At 39.8% G+C, this 22,476-nt stretch overlaps 1 protein-coding gene across 3 annotated transcripts; it reads right to left on the reverse strand.

The window, feature by feature from the left end:
- Positions 1-2,760: 2,760 nt before the first annotated feature.
- Positions 2,761-21,872, reverse strand: LOC134792015 (procathepsin L-like). Of its 3 annotated transcripts, XM_063763128.1 has the most exons (7): positions 6,363-7,348; positions 6,199-6,289; positions 5,530-5,994; positions 5,168-5,288; positions 4,587-4,774; positions 3,728-3,835; positions 2,761-3,187 (listed from the first exon to the last, which is right to left on the reverse strand). In XM_063763128.1, the coding sequence occupies exons 3-7, from the start codon at positions 5,966-5,968 to the stop codon at positions 3,054-3,056; spliced, it is 990 nt and encodes a 329-aa protein (XP_063619198.1). In that variant the 5' UTR covers positions 5,969-5,994; positions 6,199-6,289; positions 6,363-7,348; the 3' UTR covers positions 2,761-3,053. The 3 variants fall into 3 exon arrangements, with proteins under 3 accessions (XP_063619198.1, XP_063619199.1, XP_063619200.1); XM_063763129.1 differs by lacking the exons at positions 3,728-3,835; positions 4,587-4,774; positions 5,168-5,288; ... (1 more) ...; positions 6,199-6,289; positions 6,363-7,348 and adding exons at positions 19,397-19,504; positions 20,428-20,615; positions 21,013-21,133; positions 21,380-21,872 and having other exon boundaries at positions 2,785-3,187; XM_063763130.1 differs by lacking the exons at positions 2,761-3,187; positions 3,728-3,835; positions 4,587-4,774; ... (2 more) ...; positions 6,199-6,289; positions 6,363-7,348 and adding exons at positions 18,489-18,818; positions 19,397-19,504; positions 20,428-20,615; positions 21,013-21,133; positions 21,380-21,872.
- Positions 21,873-22,476: the final 604 nt, after the last annotated feature.

Consider the following 22,476-nt stretch of genomic DNA (forward strand, 5'->3'; position numbering starts at 1 on the left):
AGTACTTAATCCAGTAGCGGCATACAAAATACACCTATATTTCAAATTTATATGCCCCTTTCAGCACTCTAAATAGTTTATACCCACCAATCTGGGTATAAACGAGTAAATACGGGTATATTGAGTAAATACTGAGTATTTACTCGGTATTTACCCGTGAGTATTTACTCACTACCCATCTCTAGACTGGAGGATCGATTTGGATGATATTTGCCATGGACATGCTTTGGATAAGTACAGCCAACCGGACCTAGTACAAATAAATACCTGAATTGAATTACTGTATTCGCACCCAAACTTTTAACTGAACTACTCGTAGCTATCCTGCCTACCAAATGCGATTCCCAATGTCCATATGAAGAGGGCGCGTAAAGTCAGGAAATAAGAAAGATACAAAAGATATGGCGGTCCATATGAACTTTTCGACGGAAGATTTGGTTCTCCCGCGGATTTTTACCGTTTATCTCAATTCCTTCAAATCTTCTGTTGGATCTATCTACTCGTATACTTGTGTTTAAAAATATGCTCTATATCTCTTCGCTATTCCATACTAAAAAAAATATATACTGCTATGATATGCAGGGTACTAACTGGAAATATGTATGTCGGAGCGTAACTCCAGAAGGACGTATTGCAGCGTTACAGTTTCATAGTTTGACGCCTGTATAAAATCGATTACCAATGTTGAGCTACGTATTACTTGGTTGTAACGAAATTCATAAAGTTGCGTAAAGAGTACTCGTAACGCCCTCTATTGGCATATTGTTGAACTAAGATGACAGGTAGAAGGCTTTGGAACATCAAGAGGTTTCTCTTGGGTGAACGTAGGCACGAGTTGGCATTTTTGTCGTTATGTTGGTAGACCGGTCGAGCAGGTTTGCCTACTTGACTTAAAGGCGGGAGCGGGGAGGCTCCTCGAGCAGACTTGATTGAGCCGCGCTAGAGATCGGACGTTAGCCAACCTCGTGCCTAATTCGCCACGTTCCTGAAGGCTTATACCTGAAGGATTATTCTGAAAGCTTATAGAATCCAACGTTCTTTAACCATTTAGCTAAGTGTTTTATTCCAAGTGTTATTTTGATTTCTTACGTGTGATTAGAAGCTTACCTTTGTAAAATAAAGAGAAGAAGTGTTGTTTTGAAAAGATGTGTCCCGCCGAGTTTGTTGCCGGTCCCATATTGGGATACCCTTCTCCAATTGAGAAGGAATTAAATCTTCTCGGGTCAGAGGTGTACGGTTGGAGCCGGCCTAGCTTGATTTGAATAAAGACTTGAACAATTTTATGCGATCCTTTTATTTGAGTGCAATCCAAATACATCCCAATAGCGACTAGATATTTTAGTAGGCACTAGTATGGTTAACAAGCCCGAAAGTTTATTTCATGCACTGGTAGCATACTGAGTTGGCTGTGAAGTACTACATCGAGGTACTACGCCCACCCGCCATCCTGTGTACAACACCCATGCCGCCTCCGACATGTATATGAAAAATAGGCACATGTTTTCGCCATTTTATCTTTTTATATCGAGCCAACGGATCTGGTTAAAGTCTACTCTTGCATGTATAGGTGTAGTTTTCGTGTGATTATCTGGGCCAATCATTTTCATTTTATAAACTGATCGGCGATTGGCTCAAGTCACACCTGATAGAAAGTGAAGACAGAGCCTAAGATGGAGCTCACCAGTTCAGTAATAGCCTACTCACTCTAGCTTTAAAGAGACCAAGGTCATATTTCTCAAGGAATACAGATGACGTCCTTACCAAAAACGACGAGGCATATCGTTTTGTGCGGACAAATGGAATTAACCACGAACGGGTGCATTCGCTCCCCGCGCCTGGACGTCCGATGATGGAAAGGGGAAGGTGGGATCAGCAGTGGCGGCGCGTCCATAAAAGCCGATTCCCACCGGCTTGCCTGTTTTTGGACATTTGAGCAAAGTTGTAAAGGAAATATGTAAGCCAACTTAGCCCCGGCTTGCCTATGGATATGTTTGACGCGCCGCCACTGGGGATCAGGTCATGAAGCTCTTGTGCGCACTCTCCTGAATATATCCGATAGAACACCGAAAGACATGCGACTCGTCAGCGATGATGGGTGCTCTGTAACTTTGATTTAGATTTTTTCCAGAAATTAATCTCCAGCAAGCTGAAAATTGTCTTAACCTTCATTTGGTTCTAAATTAGTGTAATCCGAGTTTGCTCCATACCAGGGGTTGTGGAAAAAATGTTACTCGTACGGTATATATCCGACAGAAAATTTGCTCTAATCATTCGTAGTCAAACATTGTAAAAAATGGCCGACACTCTAAATTTCAATGTTTTTTTCAGTGTCTGATTTACAACCACCGTGCTACTAGTCACCTTCTACATCGATTAGATTTGACAATCCAAGGTAATGTATCTCCCAAGGCTCCCAAAACTTATCCACACCTCCTGGGATGGAGTAAAATAGGATCAGATTATACCTATTTAGGATCAAATGAAGGTTTTAAAATGATTTCCAGCTTGCTGGGAATTAATTCCTCAAAGCACTTGTTTTGGATCGCATTTGCTCAGTGATTATAAAATTGTATAAATTCAATATAAAAAACTACAACTTTGCACTATAATTTAGCTTTCTATTAATTCTTATTTTATCTACAAGTGAAAAATTCACGTTCGGATTTCTATTTGATTAGTTCTCTTAAAATTTTAGGACAGTGTTTAAGAAAGAAAAGTCAGTTTGAAATTCAAGCCATGATATTATTATACCAAATGTATTTGTATCCAATAGTTAAATGATGATGATATTAATTAAACAAATAACAATGATTAAGGAGATTGCAGTATGCGTCGCTGTTAAATTTCACGTTGCAATTGGTCAGCATTTATGTGGCTTTGCCATGTAAACCACAATAAAAGATAAAATATGTATTTTAATGTGAGTCAACATGGCAAAGTAGGAGGCAAGGAACTGCTGTTTACTCCTTACATTTGATTTAGAATTTTGCTATGATCTATGATGTGGTGCTTCGTGATTTTTTTAAATGCTCAGATAACATAACAATAGAGAGTTATTCCACAGTGGATTCGGCTATGTAAGACCCAATACCGCATGCGTTGACTCCTCGCAACAATCTGAAGTAGCCCGCCTCGCCCCAGCCAATTCCCCACGAATTCTTGATTATCCAGAACTTTTGGCCGTTTTCTGCAAATGAAACATTGTCGAAACGTTAATTTTGAGTACCTCACACTTTCTTTATACCCATTTTTACGGATCTTTCATGATGGAAATGAGTAGAAATTCGGAACAGGCACGAATACTGAATAAAATGCAAGGGAACTTTGTGCAAGTAAAAATTTAAACACATAATTATTTCGTCCATAATAGATGACATCGAACCAAAGTATACGCACAAGCCTGCGTACTCTCTCGCGGTTCATCAGTTGAGAAATATTCGGAGCACGTGTAATTCGCACATTCCACAAATAGCCATTAATCGTTCATCTCCATTTATCAATTTGACTTATGTATTTGGAAGAAAGAGATATAACAAGCTTCTATTGAGTCCTGTCAAGTTTTATCTCAGTAATAAATCTGTTAGTGACAAAATTCTTATGTGTTCATAGAATCTTTTCGTGATGATGATTATTTCGTCATAAATATTACCGAGTGGAATAATAGATAATAACTGTATAAGTAATAAAAAATGATAAATATGTAGTATGTATTAAAGTTTGTACAAACCTTCTCCGTATCCCACCAAAAGCAGGGCATGGTTAATTTGTTGTCCTTTGCACAGATTAGGTATTAGTATACCGCTCTTATAATAGAGTACGTCTTCGGCGTTTATAGCTGCAGCAAAATAATAAAAAATGAGTAAAGAGCATCAATCTTCTGATACTCTGCAATTGGATTTCTAAAGGTTCTTTGTAAGGAAATATGTAGTTTTCCTTACAATACCTACCCTAAATCTAATTCCTTTCTAATTTTATAATGTTTAACGTAATAATTTTTAGTGTTCCGTACAAAACTTTGTTCATGGAACACTTATGGGATCACTTCGGTCTTGCAAATTAGTTCAATGCGTTTTTTATTATTATATCATATCATATATCAAAAACGAGGCGTCCATCATGTCATTTTTTATGACAGCTAATCGGTGATCATGTGGTGCTTTCCATAGAAAACGAGGCGCCGGAAATTCCGGCCCGGCCCCGGCACGGTCTACCGTGAATCATCCTTTAAGGTACCTCTGTCGTACAGCAACAGCATTGCTAACCGGTAGGTATTGCTGCAGGAATGTCAAATATCTAAGACCGTGATAATAATGTACATGTTGTCTATATTTATATTAAATTCATGTAGGTACTTAACTTCGTGAAAATATTTTTTTAATATTATATCACAATTCTATTAATCAAACAAAAAGTAATAAAAAAAGGCAAGAATTAATAAAAAACGAAATATTTTTTTTTGTGTTGTTTACTTCTACTTTTGTTCCTGTTTTCGTTTGAATTGTTTTCTTTTATTCAGGTGTGCAATAAAGGGTATTTGTATTGTAAGTACCTTTATCTTTCTAAAAACTATTGTAAACGAAACTTACCAATCGAGATAGGTCCACGGTTGGCTAATTCGGCTTTCAACTGTTCTTCGTCCATTATTTGTTTCCTCACACCGCCTGTGCACTGGACAAGTCCCTTGCTGGGGTCATTTTGACAGGTTTCTTTGACTGCGTTGTAGGAGACATAATCCTCTTCCTTATCAACTTTCATTTGTCGTTGAGCTAATTCCCTGAAATTAACGAATGTTATAAGATCAATGATAGCTTTTGTTAGTTTGGAGGTTAGGTTAGCTTATAGCTATAACCGTTTAAGGATTATTAGAACAACGGTAAAAGCAAGAAACAAATTAAATTACATTCTTAACGGCTGTTATAAGTGGCAAAATAAACCTACGATCTGTTACTGCAAAGTCTGTGCAGCGTGTGACTTCACTAGCAATTTTATTAATACTGACTCTTAGTACAACACAATGATGGGTAGCCTATATTAGTTTATAGAGCTACATCGTAGTTTTTCCTATATTATATTGACTATCTGTTTCTTTTTCTTTTCTTGAAGCCCACACTACTTCAACAGGATTGGAATTAATAAGATTAAACAAATTACAAGTATTTAAACGTACTGCATAAATTTATCCATGTATCCTCCATTACAGGATCCAACAATAAGGCAGTCGAGAGCCTGTTTTTCGGACAAAGCTACGAGCTGGCCATGTTTAATAGCATACTGCCCTTCAATATCGCCTGTAAAAAAGTGAAACAAATATATTTTCCAGTGGAGAATTGAGTGTATTCAAGTTCTTCTGTACTCTACCGTACCGTACTGAAGATCCACTTACTCATCGAAACTAATGACAATGTTATAAGAACACTCGAAGTAGTTTTTCAAAACAGCAACGTAATCACAAAGATTATCATTAACTATCTAAAATTACTGATCAAACATAATATAGGTAATTAGATAGAATAGACGAAAAAAACATACCAACAGCACTGAAGATGAAGCAACTGCCACATCGTCCTTGGTTCTTAACATGTGTAACCTTATTTTGTTTACTCCAGTCAAATGATTCAGGCGCACTACCCAATCCCTCGGTGATTTCAACATTCGTCAAATTTATATCTTTTGGGAGTTTGAAACCACGATAATACTCTAACTCGTGAGGCTTCAAGTCAGCGAAGTGATTTAATGCAAATACAGTATCAGGAAATTTCTCATTTTGCTCATTTATAGTTTTTAAGGTTTCCTTGAAAATGTCAAGCCTTTCGTAATACTCCCTTCGGTTGTATACTTTCTTTTGCTCTTGGAGAAACTCCTTGAACAGGCTCTCAGCGTCTTCGACGTCGTAAAATGGTTTGTCAAGTGCAGCCAAGACCGTGCTGCTGGCAAGGCAGACCGTCGCCAGGACAATCAGCACAAGCATGGTGTTTGGTGATACTTATGATCTTACTAGTAAGTAAGTAAGTAAAACACACTTATCCCACGTACGGAACGTATGCAATGCATTACGAGTATGACAATCTGAACCCTGAAAGTTGTATGCTTAGAACCATACTTGTCATGCGTTGCGTTGCGTATGACAAGTATGTTTCTAAGGATACAAATTTCAGGGTTCAGATGTCAACGCATACGTTGCATACGTTGCGTACCTACGTGGGATAAGTGTGTTTTCGCCTTAATTGAATATTGTATTCTAATAACTGATCAGCCAGATGTTCAAATCAAATTGCCACCGACTGAAGTGCTGCGAGAAAAAACAATTATCTAGTTCTGTAACATAATATTATATTTAAACCTATATACGTTCCAATACCTACTATATTAATATGCTGACTGATTTATAGTGTTCTGTTTTTACTCAAGGAAAGAATTATCCAGATTCCTTGATCTCTCCTGCATCAATGTGGCTGGCTTCAATGCTGCACAGCAAGCTTGGGCAAGACTCCCTTTCTTTATTTAGGAAAATCAAGCCTTTGACCACATTGTCATCTAAATAGAACATCCTTACCTAAAAAGTGTCTCTCGATTTGAAAAGTTCGAGTTATTTTAACATATTATATTAACCTGATCATGTCCGCTATAGATTTTATTTAATGTCTTTCTTAAGCGAACAAATCAGTTTGGTCAGAAAAAAATTACTCGGGAAGGACCGAAGCTCTACAATAGTTTACCAATAGAAATACGTAACGCAGCATCATTGAACATCTTTAAAATAAAAGCTTAAGTGTCATATTTGCGAGACTTTATTAATAATTATAAGAATAAAATGTTATTTATTTTCCGTTATATTACGTATTTATTATTAATAACACGCAAGCTTGCAACCCCCCTGTTAGTAATCGGCTGCCGTACTTTATTGGCGCCCGCAACTCCAGAGGTGTCCAAACTATTATTTGCCTCCGAAGTAGGCGAAATTTGTTCAAGTATGTACTTGTTATTTGATTGAAATTTTCTTAAATTGAATTGGGCTGATTTTAAAGTAGATATGACACCCTTGCAAAGCCTAATTGTGTCTTCAATGGTCGATGAGCCGCTTAAATAATCGTCAACATAAAAGTCCCGCTGAATCGATTCTTTAAAATCGCTATCGATGGTGCTAGATGCCAATGAAACCAAACACTTCGTTGCTAGGTACGGTGCCGAAGCTTGCCCAAAGCTGACGGTATTAAGAGTGTAGGTTTTTAAGGGCTGTGAGGAATCATATCTCCAAATTATTTGTTGAAAAGAGCGTTGAGAAGGGTTAAGATCAATCGCCCTGTACATTTTCTCGACATCACCAGCTACGTTATACTTGTGCTGTCGGAAACGAAACAAAATGGAGTAAAGGTCCTCCTGGACAGTCGGTCCGAGCATTTGAATCTGGTTAAGAGACACGCCAGTGCTTGAAGGTGCTGACGCGTCAAAAACTGTACGCTGTAATTTTGTAGTTTGGCTCGATTCGCGAAGCACACCATGATGAGGAAGGTAATAATTGACCTTGGATTGAAGACAGCCAGCCGAAGACTCTCTGTTCTCAGATACATGGGTCATTAGAACATCAGTTTATTGCTTATTCTGTTACCATGACGGCCGCAGAGACCCTTAGACAGCTTGTTAGGAAACGTAGTTGTATAAAAGGCAAAATTACAATTTTTAGTAATTACTTAGACGAATTTGGCACTATAACAAAGCCTAGCATAGTACAACTTTTAGATTTAGAAGGCAGATTTAATAAATTCGATGCCTTATACGCCGCCTTCGACAAATTACAGGACGAGATCGAGATGCTTTCGGAAACCGCGAATTCAGAACGTTAACTTCATAGTTAAAATATAGCGTAAGCGGTTGCTTAATAAGGTTTTATTGCAATGCTAATTGTAATTAAGGAAAATATAAATGCAAGCAACCGTACTGAGCTAGTTGCCACCCGGCGATAAGAAGCGAGCGAACTGCGTTGTAAGCAAATTCCTGTTAGTCGGGTGCTATGTGACTTGTAATTGCAATTTAGCAAATTAAAGATTATAAACACAAGAAATGACAGCAAAATAAGAATGCAGCTCAATTGCAAACTACACTTATGATGAAATACGAAAGCACTCACTGAAACTGCTTGCAATTTTAATATTTTAAATTTAATTTATTTGGAAAAGGAAGGTTTTTATAAGGGAAAAATATGGAACGAACTCACGTATGTCTATAAACGTCCACCAGTGACTCGTGATAAAATATGTTGACTTCCTTTGTTCTCAAGATGACTCGCACTTTCGATGGGTCCAAAGTCCGTTGCAATGCAAATTTCCGAATAGCTTCTTTTTCTCTGGCGTGCGCGGTTGGTAGGCGGAGTACCCGTTGAGACGATGAATACGAAGAGTCTTGACCAGGTATCTTCTACAGCTGAAGGCCACGTCTGAAGCGCCCGGACATTTTTGAAGTCGGTTGACCGTTATCTTCGCGAATTAAGACGGTGAGAATCCTAAAGGACCATTGTTAGGGTCCTACTGGGACGTAGAAATAAAATCGCGGACTGTATCAAAATAGGCTGGTTTATTCCGCCTTAATTACATGAGAAATCCCGGCCAAACAATTACAAAACTAAATTCGGTATTCGTCCGTTGCCGGTGAAGTAGGTAAAGCGAAATGTGGGCCGCGCGTCGCTCGCGGCTTGCCGCGATGACGTCGCGTGCTGTCCGCCGCCCGCGCGTCTCCTCCCGTGCGTATATCCAGTACTTAACAAACATGGAGAAGACGAAACTTATGTCAAATGCCAATGTTGTGCCCATCCCAGTCTCTGTTGGGAACATGGTACCTACTCGAAGTTTTTGACTCGTACATCTACCTAGGACAAGTAGTCCAATTAGGTAGGTCCAACTTCGAGAAAGAGGTCAACCGCCGAACCCAACTCGGTTGGGCAGCGTTCGGGAAACTACGTAATGTCTTTTCGTCCGACATACCTCAGTGCCTCAATACGAAAGTCTTTAATCAATGTGTGTTACCACTTACCAGTGATGACTTATGGCTCCGACAACTCAAAGTCGCTCAACGAGCTATGGCGAGGGCTATGCTCGGAGTTTCTCTACGTGATCGTATCAGAAATGAGGAGATCCGTGGACGAACTAAAGTCACCGACATAGCCCACCGGATTAGCAAGCTGAAGTGGCAATGGGCAATTGGGCAGGCCACATTGCACGCAGAGAAGATGGCCGATGGGGTCGAAAAGTGCTCGAGTGGAGACCACGGACTAGCAAGCGCAGCGTAGGACGTCCACCCACAAGATGGACAGACGACCTTGTTAAGGTCGCCGGAAGACGCTGTATGCGGGTCGCTTCCAACCGGTATGTATGGAGGTCCATGGGGGAGGCCTATGTTCAGCAGTGGACGTCTTATGGCTGAGATGATGATGATGATGATGATATTGTTCTACTTTGTTGGATTTCTTGATTTATAATTATAACCATGCCAAATTGCAGTTTTGTAGCACTAACGATAACGGAGCAAAGCCTCAGAAAGACTGACAGACAGACAGATAGATGGCCATGGGGAAACTATAAGGGTTCCTAGTTGACTACGGAACCATAAAAATTTACCAGAATTAATTGTAATTCAAGATCGTCTAGGGCCAAAATTTTGTTGTGAACCTTAGTAGATACCCATCATCTTGTAACGTGCAGACTGATTATATAGATTAGGATTTGGCATACTATCTCTGAATAATCTATTTATCTATTTGTGATTAATAATTGATTATTGCATATTATATTTGTTCGCGCCCCTTTTCATTCATTATCATTCACATTCATCCATATCGCTCACTCTTTCTTTCATTAATATACTCGACCTCATTTCTCATGTCACTCGCCTTTTGCCGACCTCCTTTTAACCGCCAATAAATAAAAACGTAATAGAATTCAAATTTAAGTCAGTTCTGTCAGTCATAAAATATACGTCAATCGTAAAAATACGTTTTCGCGAGTTTTGAATAAAAAAGGTGAAAAATAAGTGGAAATAGAAGAAGAAGGAAACGAACCGTATCACATATCTGGCGGCCGCCAAAACCCACCGAAGATTACATCCAGGTACGGTCGGCCCCATTAATATCATAATATTATCACACATAGCCATAGTCCCCTTTTATCTTCGGGCTGCGCTACCGCAGGTCCTTCGAAATTTATATTCCGCCCCATTTCTGGTCCTTCGAGCCGGATTCTATTCTCTTCTTTTCCCGTTTCTCACCTTATACATTCATTGCGAATCGTTCTCCTCCCGCACCGCCCTTATAAATATTACCTAAATTATTCTTTATTTACGCTCCCGCAGTTTAGGTATTTATTTATTTGAGTATTATTTTTCACCGCGCCGCCCTTATAAACTAGTTACCTAAACATAATTTATTAACCGCACCCGCAATTTAGGTATACTTATGTTTATAAGAGTGTATCCTTATATAGGAACATAAATTGTTTTACCGCATATTTAACCCGTCTCCTGCACTATGGCGAAAGATACAAAAAATATCGAAAGCGTCGACAGCGCGTATTACGAAGATGAATTGTTGATGCTTGAAGCAAAACGCAACATCTTCTTTGAACTCGTCCAGAGCATTTACAATAAGTCGCTAGTTATTGATACAGATGTAGCGAGTCGCGAGAGTTTCCTCGACGCTGCTGAAAATATCGACGAACTTCGCTCGGAGTTCAAAGAGGTTGTTAATGAGTATAATCGCACGTTGCTAAGGGCTAAGGAGGCTGCTATACCTAATTATCAGCCGATTATAGCCTTCGAAGATTTGTACTGCCGCATCAGGAGAGCGGTTAAGCGGCTGCAACCAGCCGCACCGCCGGCCTCTTCGCTGCCTTCTATAGTGGAGAGAGCCAGACCTTCTTTGCCAACGATGGAACTGATAGCGTTCGATGGAGACATACGTAACTGGCCGCTGTTCTACGCTAGTTTTAAATCTAGAGTGCACGACAATCTGTCGCTTACCGACGAAGAGAAGCTTTTCTACCTTATTGGGAAATTGTCACCAAAAGCTCAAGCTGTCTTCGCGGGTATAACTCCGGGCGCTGAAAATTATCAGCTTATCCTCGATAGTTTAATTGACAGATTTCAAGACAAGCGCACTCTTGCCTCGACCTACATGGATCAAATGCTCAATTTAAAGGTTAATTCTAACTTTCAGACATTCATCGATAAATTTGTCACAGCTGCGAATGCGCTTAAAGCGCTTAAGCTTGATGACTTAAGCGACTTTATGCTTCTGCATATAGCATTAAAAAAGTTAGACCAGGAATCTCTACGAGCATTTGAAATGCTACACCGCAATACGAAGTTGCCTACCTTTCGTGATCTGTCAGATTTTATGAAGAGTCAGTTTAGGATTTGTCAAAATGTGCAACCATGTACCGCCGTCTCCGCCGCCGTAAATCCATCGCGCGAAAAAGGTGTTAAGTCGTCTCAACCGCGTAGTGCCGCACCAAAACTACAAAGTTATGTTGCTTGCGCGAGCACTACTAAATGTTTGTGTGACAATATTGTCCATGAACATTTATTTAAATGTCCGTCCCTCAACAACTTAACGCCTTCCGAACGCTTCAAACGCGCTAAAGAGCTTAAGGCATGTGTTAACTGCCTTAGTATCAAACACCGCACCCGCGAGTGCAATTCCGAGGTGAAATGTCGAGTTTGCCATCAAAAGCATCATACTCTGTTGCATTTTGACAACGACAAGGATGAAAAAGCTACGACGTCTGATGTGTCAAATACATCTGCGAGCGCCGCGGCTAAGTCGTCTTCACCGCCGGAGAGCACATCTTGCAACACGTCTATCGTGACTCAAGCACTAGCGGCCTCTAACAATAAGATGTCAAATCAAAACTCAATATCTTCGTGTGATACGGTTTTGCTGTCCACCGCAAAGGTTATCGTCCGCGATAATAAGGGTGGTACACAAGTCATCAAATGTCTACTTGACACCGCGTCACAAAGTAACTTCATTACTGAGGAGTGTTGTAAGCGATTAGGTCTGAATTTTAATAAAAGACCAAGCGCTGTATTTGGCATTGGAAAAACTAAAAAAATTGTTAAGGGTAACGCAGATATTAAAATATTTTCGCGATTTGACGAAAACGTCAACTTTGACGTTTCGAGTCTTGTGGTAGATCGCATTACCGACGACTTGCCGTCAGTGCCCGTGGACATGTCGACCCTCACGCATGTTCATGGACTTCCTCTGGCTGACGACACGTTGGATACGCCCGTCGCAATTGATGTCCTGGTGGGTGCAACTATATTCCCGCATTTGTTGCTACCGCACATTGTCAAAAGCGACGTGGACCATATGCCACCGGCTATTCAGACGGTATTGGGGTATATTTTAATGGGTTCGGTCCCTGCTCTACAGGCACCGCGTTAATATACTTCGGCATGTTGTACTTCCGTTCAGGACTCCATGGACCACCTCCTCAAAAGGTTCTGGGAGCTTGAGGAAGTATCCGCTCCGCCCGCTCAAAGTCAAGATGACCTTGAATGCGAAGATTACTTTCGCGCTACCACCACGCGCGACGCTGGTGGTAGATATACTGTCGCATTGCCTTTCCGAGATGACGTATTCAAGCTCGGAGAGTCGCATTCTGCTGCTAAGAGGCGCTTTCTTTGCCTTGAAAGGAAGCTAGAATTATCGAGTATGTTACGTGCCGCCTATGACGATATCATTCGGGAATACGTCAGTAAGGGTTACATATCGGAGGTAACTAACTCCATGAACGCCTCACCAGCTATCGCGTACATAATTCCTCATATGGCTGTCGTGCGCGAGGACAAGGCAACGACCAAAGTGCGCATGGTCCTGGACTCGAGTAGCAAGACAAGCACAGGCCTGTCGCTGAATGATGTATTACACTCAGGGCCCAACCTTCAAGGGGATTTGTTTTCAATCCTTCTGAACTTTCGCTTATTCAGAATAGCGCTTTCGGCCGATTGCCGTCAAATGTTTTTGCAGATTGGTGTTCGCGAAGCGGACCGCCAGTTTCAGCGAATCTTGTATAGATTCCGCCCGGCAGATCCCATTACCACGTACGAATTTCATCGTGTGTGTTTTGGCATGAAGTCGAGTCCCTATCACGCGCTCCGCGTCGTCCGTCAGCTGATTGCAGACGACGGACATAAGTATCCCAAGGCCGCAGCGATTGCGTCCTCCTGTACCTACATGGATGACGTATGTTTTAGCATTATGTCAGATGACTCGCTACAGCAGGATGAGTCTGTTGCTATTAACGCGGCTAAGGAGCTGATTGATCTATTCAAATGCGGTCAATTTGATCTTGTGAAATGGCCCTGCAATTCAGACGCCGTGCTACGCGAAATACCCGCTTCGCACCGGGCTTCCGTAGACATTGAAATCGACCCAGGGATCTCCCAAAAGGTTCTGGGCTTATGTTGGAATAAATCTGGTGATTATTTCCATTTCAAAGTGACAGAGCCAGACTCAACGTGCACTAAAAGGACGATCTTGTCCGCAGTGGCACGTCTATGGGATAACGTGGGCTTAGTAGCTCCAGTTGTCTTATATGCAAAGCTCCTCATCCAGGAGCTTTGGTTGATCAAATGCGACTGGGATGAGACTCCCCCGCCCCATATTGTGGATTTATGGGAACGATTCTGTTCAGAGTTGCCAAAACTAAATGAAATCCACATACCGCGCCATCTTGGAGTAGTACAGGGTTGTACTATAAACCTTTTAGGCTTCGGTGATGCATCCGAGCGTGCATATGGAGGTGTAGTATACCTTCAGGTTCTAAAGGGAGACGAAGTGACAACTCGGCTGGTGTGTTCCAAGTCGAAGGTCAGTCCCCTTAAAACAGTATCCGTTGCGAGATTGGAATTGTGTGCTGCAGTCCTCCTGGCGAAGCTCACGCGGAAGGTGCAAGATAACTTCGAACCTCGTTATAAGATCAACGAGATCTACGCGTTTACTGACTCGAAGGTTGCCCTCTGCTGGATTCAGTCATCACCACACCGCTGGCAAACGTTTGTTGCCAACCGGGTAGTTAAGATTATTGAAACTATTCCGGCCAACTGCTTCCATCATGTGGCGGGCTTGGAAAATCCCGCGGATTGCCTGTCCCGTGGACTGACGCCTGCAAAGCTAGTGGATCATCCTTTGTGGTTCACGGGACCAGCTTGGGCTAACAAGCATCCATCAGAGTGGCCTTTAAGGGAACTCGATCGAGAGTCCATCGGTGAAGTGCCGGAGCTTAAGCCTCTTGCACACGCTACAACTACGGATGTGTCAGAGTCACCACTTTATTCGCTCGCTCAGCGGATATCATCGTGGTCACGATTATTGCGCATCATCGTATACGTGTACCGCATTCTAAAACCGAAACCGCGATCCACGGCACTTACTCGGTCTGACTTAGAGTTCGCTGAAGGCAAAATTCTTTCATCGTTACAAAGTCAACACTTCAGTGACGATATTGATAAAATTAAAAGCAAGAAGTGTTGTTCGCCTGCCTTACAATAGCTTAAACCGTTCATGGATAAAGACGGTCTGATTCGTGTTGGAGGCCGACTGTCAAATGCTGACTTGGAATATACACAGAAACACCCAATTGTGCTTCCCCGACGTGATCATGTAGTTAATCTGATTGTTGATTACTTCCACAGAAAGCATTTGCATGCCGGTCCTGAGGCATTGATGTCTATACTTAGGCTTCAGTATTGGATACTGTCGGCTCGTCGTGTCATTCGTGACCGCGTTGCCAAATGCAACACGTGTTTCCGAGCGAATCCACAATCGTCTTTCCCGCTCATGGCAGACTTGCCGAGCTGTCGCGTGAATCAGGTAGATAAACCTTTTACGCATACGGGGTGTGATTATGCAGGCCCCTTGCAGTACACACCTACTCGTGGCAGAGGAGTCAAGAGTCGCAAGGCTTGGTTATGTATTTTCACTTGCCTCACGACGCGCTGCCTTCATATCGAGATAGCGACGGAATTGAGTACTGCTAACTTCTTGGCCGCTTTAAAGCGCTTCTTGGCGCGGCGTGGCCCCGTCCAATGCATGTATTCGGACAATGGGACTAATTTTACCGGCGCCAACTCTTATATGCGAGACCTCTACAAGTTTTTGGACGATCATCGTCCACATCTTGAAATAGAGCTCGCGGAGAACCGCATCGATTGGAAGTTTATTCCTCCCGCTTCTCCACACTTTGGAGGCGCATGGGAAAGTATGGTGAAAATAGTCAAAAATCACCTTTTCAAGGTAATCGGTACGCAAATACTGTCATACGAGGAGCTTCTGACTACGCTTGCGCAGATAGAGGCTCTGGTAAATTCACGACCACTGACAGCCCTGAGCAGTGATCCCGCTGAGCCGTCGGCTCTCACTCCGGCTCATTTTCTCAACACTGCTCCGCTGTTGTCTTTACCTGTTCCATTGCTGGAGTCAGGCAATTCACGTGACCGACACGCCCTCCTGGATAAGATAGTGCAGTCTTTCTGGCAACGATGGCGTGCAGAGTATCTGCATCAGTTGCAGTCTCGAGCTAAATGGACCACGCCATCAGTTCCCATCGTAATTGGCACTGTGGTTGTTATAAAGGTAGATAATGTGCCGCCATTTTCATGGCCTTTAGGCGTTGTGGAGGCAGTGCATCCTTCGAAGGACGGCTCAACCCGCGTTGTCACTGTCAGAACAAATAAAGGAAGTTTTGTTCGTCCTGTCGTGCGATTGTGCCCACTGCCTAACCAATAATATGTATATAGTATAATTCGTTAGGATAATACTTTTCTTTTAGTTTGTTATTTCGCTATTGTTGTGAATGGTCGTTTAGTTTGATGAGAAGGGTTATCTCTGACATTATTTAGTTTTGTTTTCTTTAAAGGAACCCTTTAAAGCCGGGGGGGAATGTTCGCGCCCCTTTTCATTCATTATCATTCACATTCATCCATATCGCTCACTCTTTCTTTCATTAATATACTCGACCTCATTTCTCATGTCACTCGCCTTTTGCCGACCTCCTTTTAACCGCCAATAAATAAAAACGTAATAGAATTCAAATTTAAGTCAGTTCTGTCAGTCATAAAATATACGTCAATCGTAAAAATACGTTTTCGCGAGTTTTGAATAAAAAAGGTGAAAAATAAGTGGAAATAGAAGAAGAAGGAAACGAACCGTATCACATATCTGGCGGCCGCCAAAACCCACCGAAGATTACATCCAGGTACGGTCGGCCCCATTAATATCATAATATTATCACACATAGCCATAGTCCCCTTTTATCTTCGGGCTGCGCTACCGCAGGTCCTTCGAAATTTATATTCCGCCCCAATATTATTGCTACTATGTTTTTATTAAATTTTGTATTTTTCACAGTTAACACTTTAATGATTATATTATACCGTATAAAAACCAAATTATATTGAATGCCCAGTAATTAATTAGACTGGTTCAAAAAATGCACTTATAGGTCTAGTCTAGTAAAAGTTTCGTGGTTTTCGAGATGAGCGAACATTTCTGTATATTTTAAAAGCTAGCACCTTACTTAACTTCAGTCACCCTCTAGGAGTCTTGGCCATAGATTAGTTTGTTAAAACGTAAATAGCATATGTTATACCATTTTAGAATCGGTATTAGATAAACTATCTTTCTGAAAGTTGGTCACACTGGTTTCCATATTTTTTTTATTTAAGTACAGCATTAGAAAACTGGGAGGAAAGAAAAAAGATGCGGCTATCATTACATTGCGGTATTTGGTCGATCGACGTTACTTCTGTAGCAATGTGTTGAATTTTGTTTACCTACAAGTTCTTGAACCGTCTAAATATTTAAAATATCTTTAGATGGGAATCAAGTTTGCGCCTAGTGCCAAGGTAGCGGAAAGATAACGAGGTGATTAGCTCATGTGATCTATCGCATTCACTCCGAAACGTATCCTGTAGATTACTGATGAGCAGGCTTCTACGGCATTCAAGGCTCTGCAGATTAACCTTAAAATCAACCCTGTATCATCAATAAATGTAGGTTCAAAAGGATGTGTAAAAAAACTAATTAGCTCACTTGTATGTTGTGCTAATTTATCGTTGAAAACATCATCTTCAAAGACATTAGCAGGATTCAAAATATAGGCGAATCAGTCACGTAATGCAAAGTTATTGTGCATATAGGTGCGTATTTCGGCATTTTAGACCTTATTATATTTGAATCCTGATGACGGAAAAAACATGATTGGCTTGAAGATTTATGAAATATTCGACAAAGCGCCTAGAATAACTAAGGAATGGAACCACGATCTTGTTTATTGTTAGATCTCAATCAAACTTTTACTGTCTCTGTTCGAATACTACAAATTATTCTTTACCCAAAATAAATATTTTTTAAACTACAATTTTAAATTATTGCTACTAATGCATCCTACAGGAAAACATACAAATAATACCTTAATTATAATAAATAATAAATAAATATTATAGGACAATTTTACACAGATCGACCTAGGCTTGTGTTGTGGGTACTAGACGACGATATATATAATATACACATAGATATATATATGAATACTTATATTTATACATAGAAAACATCCATTACTCAGGAACAAATATTTGTGATGAACACACAAATACGAGTAAATGCCCTTACCAGGATTCGAACCCGGGACCTCCTGCTGCGTAGATAGGGTCACTACCGACCAGGCTAGGAGGCCGTTTAATACATTTAATTGAATTGCTGTCCTCGCAACCCAAACTTTTGACTGAACTACCGTCTGCGCCTGTCACAGAAAACGGGGTTGGTCTGTGGCGCCTGTAGACTGTTTATGCTGTTATCCTCGTAGTTATCCTGCCTACCAAATGCGATTCCCAATGTCCATATGAATTAAGAGGGGGCGTAAAGCTAGGAAATAAGAAAGATACAATAGATATGGCGCTCCATGCGAAATTTTTGACGGAAGATTTGGTATACTTGTGTTAAATTATGCTCTATATCTCCCCGCTATTCCATACTAAAATTATACTAGTACGTGATATGCGGGGTACTAACTGGAAATATATGAAAAGTAGACATGTTTTCGTGATTTTATCTTTTTATATCGAGCCAACGGATTTGGTTAAAGTCTCTTGCAACTTTTGCAAGTGTAGGTACCTAAAGTTATTGTGTGATATTTTTCATACGCTCAATGATTAAAAAAAGTATAAATTAATTATAACTACAACAATTTTGCGCTAGGTGACTATTAATTCTTATTTTATCTAAATGTGAAAAGTCCGAGTTCGGATTTCTATTAGATTGAACAGATCTCTTAAAATTTTAGGACAGTGTTCAAGAAAGAAAAGTCAGTTTGAATTTCAAGCCATGATATACCAAATTTATTTGTATCCAATAGTTAAATGTTGATGATGCTAATTAACCAAAACACAATGATTAAGGAGATTACAGTATGCGTCGCTGTTAAATTTCACGTTGCAGATGGTCGGCATTTTTGTGGCTTTGCCATGTAAACCATGATAAAAGATAAAATATGTATGTTAATGTGAGTCAAGATGGCAAAGTGCGATCCAAGAAACTGCTTTTTACTCCTTAGATTTGATTTAGAATTTTGCTATGATCTATGACGTGGTGCTTCGTGATTTTTTTTAATGCTCAGATAACATAACAATAGAGACTTATGCCACAGTGGATTCGGCTATGTAAGACCCAATACCGCATGCGTTGACTCCTCGCAACAATCTTACGTAGCCCTCCTCGCCCCACTGTCCCCACGAATTCTTGATTATCCAGTACTTTTGGCCGTTTTCTGCAAATGAAACATTGTCGAAACGTTAATGTTGAGTGCCTCGCACCTTTATACGCATTCTTACGGATCGCTCATGATGGAAATGAGTAGAAATTCGGCACAGGCACAAATACTGAATAAAATGCAAGGGAACCTTGTACAAGTAAAAATTTTAACACGTAATTCTTTCGTCTATAATATGACATTGAACCAAAGTATAACGCACAACCCTGCGTACTCCCTCGCGGTTCATCAGTTGAGAAATATTCGGAGCACATGTAATACGCACATTCCACAAATAGCCATTAATCGTTTATTTCGATTTATCAATTTGACTTAAATGCATTTGGAAGAAAGAGATATTATAACAAGCTTCTATTGAGTCATGTCAAATTTATATCTCGGTAACAACTCTATTAGTGACAAAGTTCTTATGTATTCATAAAATAATGACGTTATTTCGTGATGATGGTGATTATTTCGTCATATTCGAATTGTGTTAAATATATAAATATTACCGAGTGGAATAATAGATACTAATAACTGCATAAGTAATAGAAAATGATAAATATGTAGTATGTATCAAAGTTTGTACAAACCTTCTCCGTATCCCACCAAAAGCACGGCATGGTTAATTTCTTGTCCTTTGCACAGATTAGGTAATAATATTCCGCTCTGATAATTGGCAAAGTCGTTGGCGTTTATAGCTGCAGCAAAATAATAAAAATGAGTCAAGAGTATCTTCTGATACTCTGCAATTGGATTTCTAAACGTTCTTTTAAAGGAAATATGTAGCTTTGCTTACAGTACCCTAAAATCTAATTACTTTCTAATTTTATAATGTTTAACGTAATAATTTTTAGTGTTCCGTACAAAACTTTGTTCACTGATCACTTCGGTCTTGCAAATTAGTTAAATGCGTTTTTTATTATTATATAACATATATAAAAAACCGGGCAAGTGCGAGTCGGACTCGCGCACGAAGGGTTCCGTACCATAATGAAAAAAAAAAAACGGAAAAAAATGCAAAAAAAAACAGTCACCCATCCAAGTACTGACCGCGCCCGACGTTGCTTAACTTTGGTCAAAAATCACCTTTGTTGTATGGGAGCCCCATTTAAATCTTTATTTTATTCTGTTTTTAGTATTTGTTGTTATAGCGGCAACAGAAATACATCATCTGTGAAAATTTCAACTGTCTAGCTATCACGGTTCGTGAGATACAGCCTGGTGACAGACAGACGGACGGACGGACGGACGGACGGACGGACAGCGAATGTCAAATATCTAAGACCGTGATAATAATGTACTTTTCTATATAGATATTAAATTCATGTACTTACTTCGTGAAAATATTTTTTTAATAGTATATCACAATTCTATAAATCAAATAAAAAATAATAAAATAAGGCAAGAAGTTATAAAAAAATTAAATACAAAATGATGTCATTTCTTTCAGGTTTTTTTTAATTAGATCTTAATTCATATATAAAACATATTAAGACCGCCTGTTGTTTACTTCTGCTTGTGTTTCTGTTTTCTTTTGCATTTCTTTTATTCAGGTGTGCAATAAAGGGTACCTATTTGTATTGTAAGTGTCTTTCTCAAAACTATCGTAAACGAAACTTACCAATCGAGATAGGTCCACGGTTGGCTAATTCGGCTTTCAACTGTTCTTCGTCCATTATTTGTTTCCTCACACCGCCTGTGCACTGGACAAGTCCCTTGCTGGGATCATTCTGACAGTTTTCTTTGACTGCGTTGTAGGGGACATAATCCTCTTCCTTATCTAACTTCATTTGTCGTTGAGCTAATTCCCTGAAATTAACGAATGTTATAAGATCAATGATAGCTTTTGTTAGTTTGGAGGTTAGGCTAGCTTATAGTTATAACCGCTTAAGTTTTATTAGAAGAACGGTAAAAGCAAAAAACAAATTAAATGACATACTTAACGGCTGTTATAAGTGGCAAAATAAACCTACGATCTGTTACTGCAAAGTCTGTGCAGCGCTATTCTGACTTCACTGACAATTTTATTAATACTCACTCTTAGTACAACACAATGATGGGTAGCCTATATTAGTTTATAGAGCTACATCGTAGTTTTTCCTATATTATATTGACTATCGGTTTCTTTTTCTTTTATTGAAGCCCACACTATTTTCACAAGATTGGAATTAATAAGATTAAACAAATTACAAGTATTTAAACATACTGCATAACTTGTTCCATGTATCCTCCTTCACAAGTTCCAACATCAAGGCAGTCAAGAGCCTGTTTTTCGGACAAAGCTACGAGCTGGCCATGTTTAATAGCATACTGCCCTTCAATATCGCCTGTAAAAAAGTGAAACAAATATGTTTTCCAGAGGAAAATTGAGTGTGTTCAAGGTCTTCTGTACTCTACCGTACCGTGCTGAACATCCACTTACTCATCGAAACTAAAGACAATGTTATAAGAAAGCAACACTCGAAGTAGTTTTTCAACATAGCAACGTAGTCACAAAGATTATCATTAACTATCTAAAATTACCGATCAAATATAAGATAGGTAATTAGATAGAATAGAAGAAAAAAACATACCAACAGCACTGAAGATGAAGCAACTGCCACAATTTCCTTGGTTCTTAACATGTGTAACCTTATTTTGTGTTCTCCAGTCAAATGCTTCAGGCGCACTATCCAATCCCTCAGTGATTTCAACATTCGTCAAATTTATATCTTTTGGGAGTTTGAAACCACGATAACACTCTAACTCGTGAGGCTTCAAGTCAGCGAAGTGATTTAATGCAAATACAGTGTCAGGAAATTGCTGATTTTGCTCATTTATAGTTTTTAAGGTTTCCTTAAAAATCTCAAGCCTTTCGTAATACTCCCTTCGGTTGTATACTTTCTTATGCTCTTGGAGAAACTCCTTGAACAGGCTCTCAGCGTCTTCCACGTCGTAAAATGGTTTGTCAATTGCAGCCAAGACCGTGCTGCTGGCAAGGCAGACCGTCGCCAGGACAATCGGCACAAACATGGTGTTTGGTGATACTTATGATCTTACTAGAACGGTACCAGTAAATCCACTGATGGTGTTTCAATTTTCTGCAGCGTTTTTATATAAAAATTAGCCAATAAAATGCTTAGTTACTTCCACGTGTATTTTATTTCTCAAAATTTTTGAGATTGCATGAATAACTTTCTTGGAATTTTTATGTTATGGGAAATATTATGTGTAGGTACACGTGTTTCATCGTGGCAGTAAAGAATGTATTTTTCAACGGTGGCTTTAAATAATTGAATGTTGTATTCTAATAACTGATCAGCCAGATGTTCAAATCAATTAAATTGCCACCGACTGAATTGCTGCAATAGAAAAAACAATTATCTAGTTCTGTAACATAATATTATATTTGAACCTATATACATTCCATTACTATATAGATATGCTGACTGATTTATAGTGTACTGTTTTTACTTAAGGAATGAATTATCCAGATTCCTTGATCACTCCTGCATCAATGTGGCTGGCATCAATGCTTCACAGCAAGCTTGGGCAAGACTCTCTTTCTTGATTGAGGAAAATCAAGCCTTTGACCACATTCTGATCTAAATAGAACATCCTTACCTAAAAAGTGTCTATAAACTCTCAATTACTTTTTTCTGAATTACTTCCTTCTTCCCTTTCACACAGT

The sequence above is a fragment of the Cydia splendana genome, chromosome 7, assembly GCF_910591565.1.
Source record: "Cydia splendana chromosome 7, ilCydSple1.2, whole genome shotgun sequence".
Lineage (NCBI taxonomy): Eukaryota > Metazoa > Arthropoda > Insecta > Lepidoptera > Tortricidae > Cydia > Cydia splendana.

Excerpts from the sequence above, each read along its gene's own strand:
- LOC134792015 (XM_063763128.1), bottom strand. The coding sequence starts at position 5,968 with ATGCTTGTGCTGATTGTCCTGGCGACGGTCTGCCTTGCCAGCAGCACG. Across the intron at positions 5,289-5,529 it reads CTTCATCTTCAGTGCTGTTG|GCGATATTGAAGGGCAGTAT; the intron begins GTATGTTTTTTT and ends ACTTTTTTACAG. Across the intron at positions 3,188-3,727 it reads TTTGGTGGGATACGGAGAAG|AAAACGGCCAAAAGTTCTGG; the intron begins GTTTGTACAAAC and ends TTTCATTTGCAG.